General features: G+C 42.2%; 1 protein-coding gene across 1 annotated transcript; it reads right to left on the reverse strand.

Annotated features, from left to right (window-relative positions):
- Positions 1–332: 332 nt before the first annotated feature.
- On the reverse strand, positions 333–872 carry LOC112094930 (acetyl-coenzyme A carboxylase carboxyl transferase subunit alpha, chloroplastic-like; the record flags this gene model as incomplete). The annotated part of the gene is made up of 2 exons (XM_024176631.1): positions 507–872; positions 333–407 (listed from the first exon to the last, which is right to left on the reverse strand). Coding segments are annotated over exons 1-2 (402 nt in total), but the record flags the coding sequence as incomplete, so codon positions are not given.
- Positions 873–882: the final 10 nt, after the last annotated feature.

The following is an 882-nucleotide window of genomic DNA, read 5'->3' on the forward strand; positions in this document are numbered from 1 at the left end:
AAGCCCTAGTACGATCTGTAATCCTTATGAAGCTCTCAACAGTAGTGGCAACTGTTAGCTAGACTTCTGGCACAACAATTTTTAAATACCTAGTTCACAAGTCAATCTAACTATAAATACACTCACGTAGCAAGCTATACCCTCAGAGTATATGGTCCAAAAAAAAACAAAATACACCTTGGCATGGATGAACAATGCATAAAAACTGTCGAGAGAACTCGACCATGGAATTGTAAAGAACCCATCGGCTCTAAAAACTGAATCAAAAAGAGCATTTAGAGTTACTTCCGAAACATATTAACATTTGCTCAAATTCAAAACAGTCATCAAACCTGCTGGTATTTGTTCTCCAGTGAAATAATCTGATCACTAAAGTCCAGCCCAGTCTCATTTGCCATCTTCCGAACCTGAAAGAGTAATTTGTTCAGTTATAGCAAAAACTCCGCAAATTTTCAAATTCTCAAACAAACAAACAGCTAGCAAAGAAAAAGAACCGGTATGCTTACATCAATGATTTTCCTTTCAAGAGCAACGAGAGGCTTCTCGAACTCCAAAGTAACGGGTTTGGGCTTCTCCTTTAGAGGCTTGAAGCTAGATAGATGAGTGAGAACTCCACCTTTGACATTCGGATCAGGATCCTGGGGCCACGGATGGTCATGCTTCTTCACTTTTCTAATCTTCGCCGAAACGCTGAAATCCTTCCTCCTAGCGCCCAATCGCGCTCTCCCTAGGGCTTTCAATGGAACGCCTCTAACGCCGTTACTCGAGCTCCGGAGAAGATCCGAAGCCGATGTTCCGGCGAAAGTGACCGGAGAATGAGATATCGAAGCCATTCTCCAAACTCCAAAGCTAATTGCCCCAGATTCTTAACCAAATCCTTCA

Source organism: Morus notabilis, unplaced genomic scaffold (assembly GCF_000414095.1).
Source record: "Morus notabilis unplaced genomic scaffold, ASM41409v2 C11335596, whole genome shotgun sequence".
In the NCBI taxonomy this organism is placed as follows: Eukaryota; Viridiplantae; Streptophyta; class Magnoliopsida; order Rosales; family Moraceae; genus Morus; species Morus notabilis.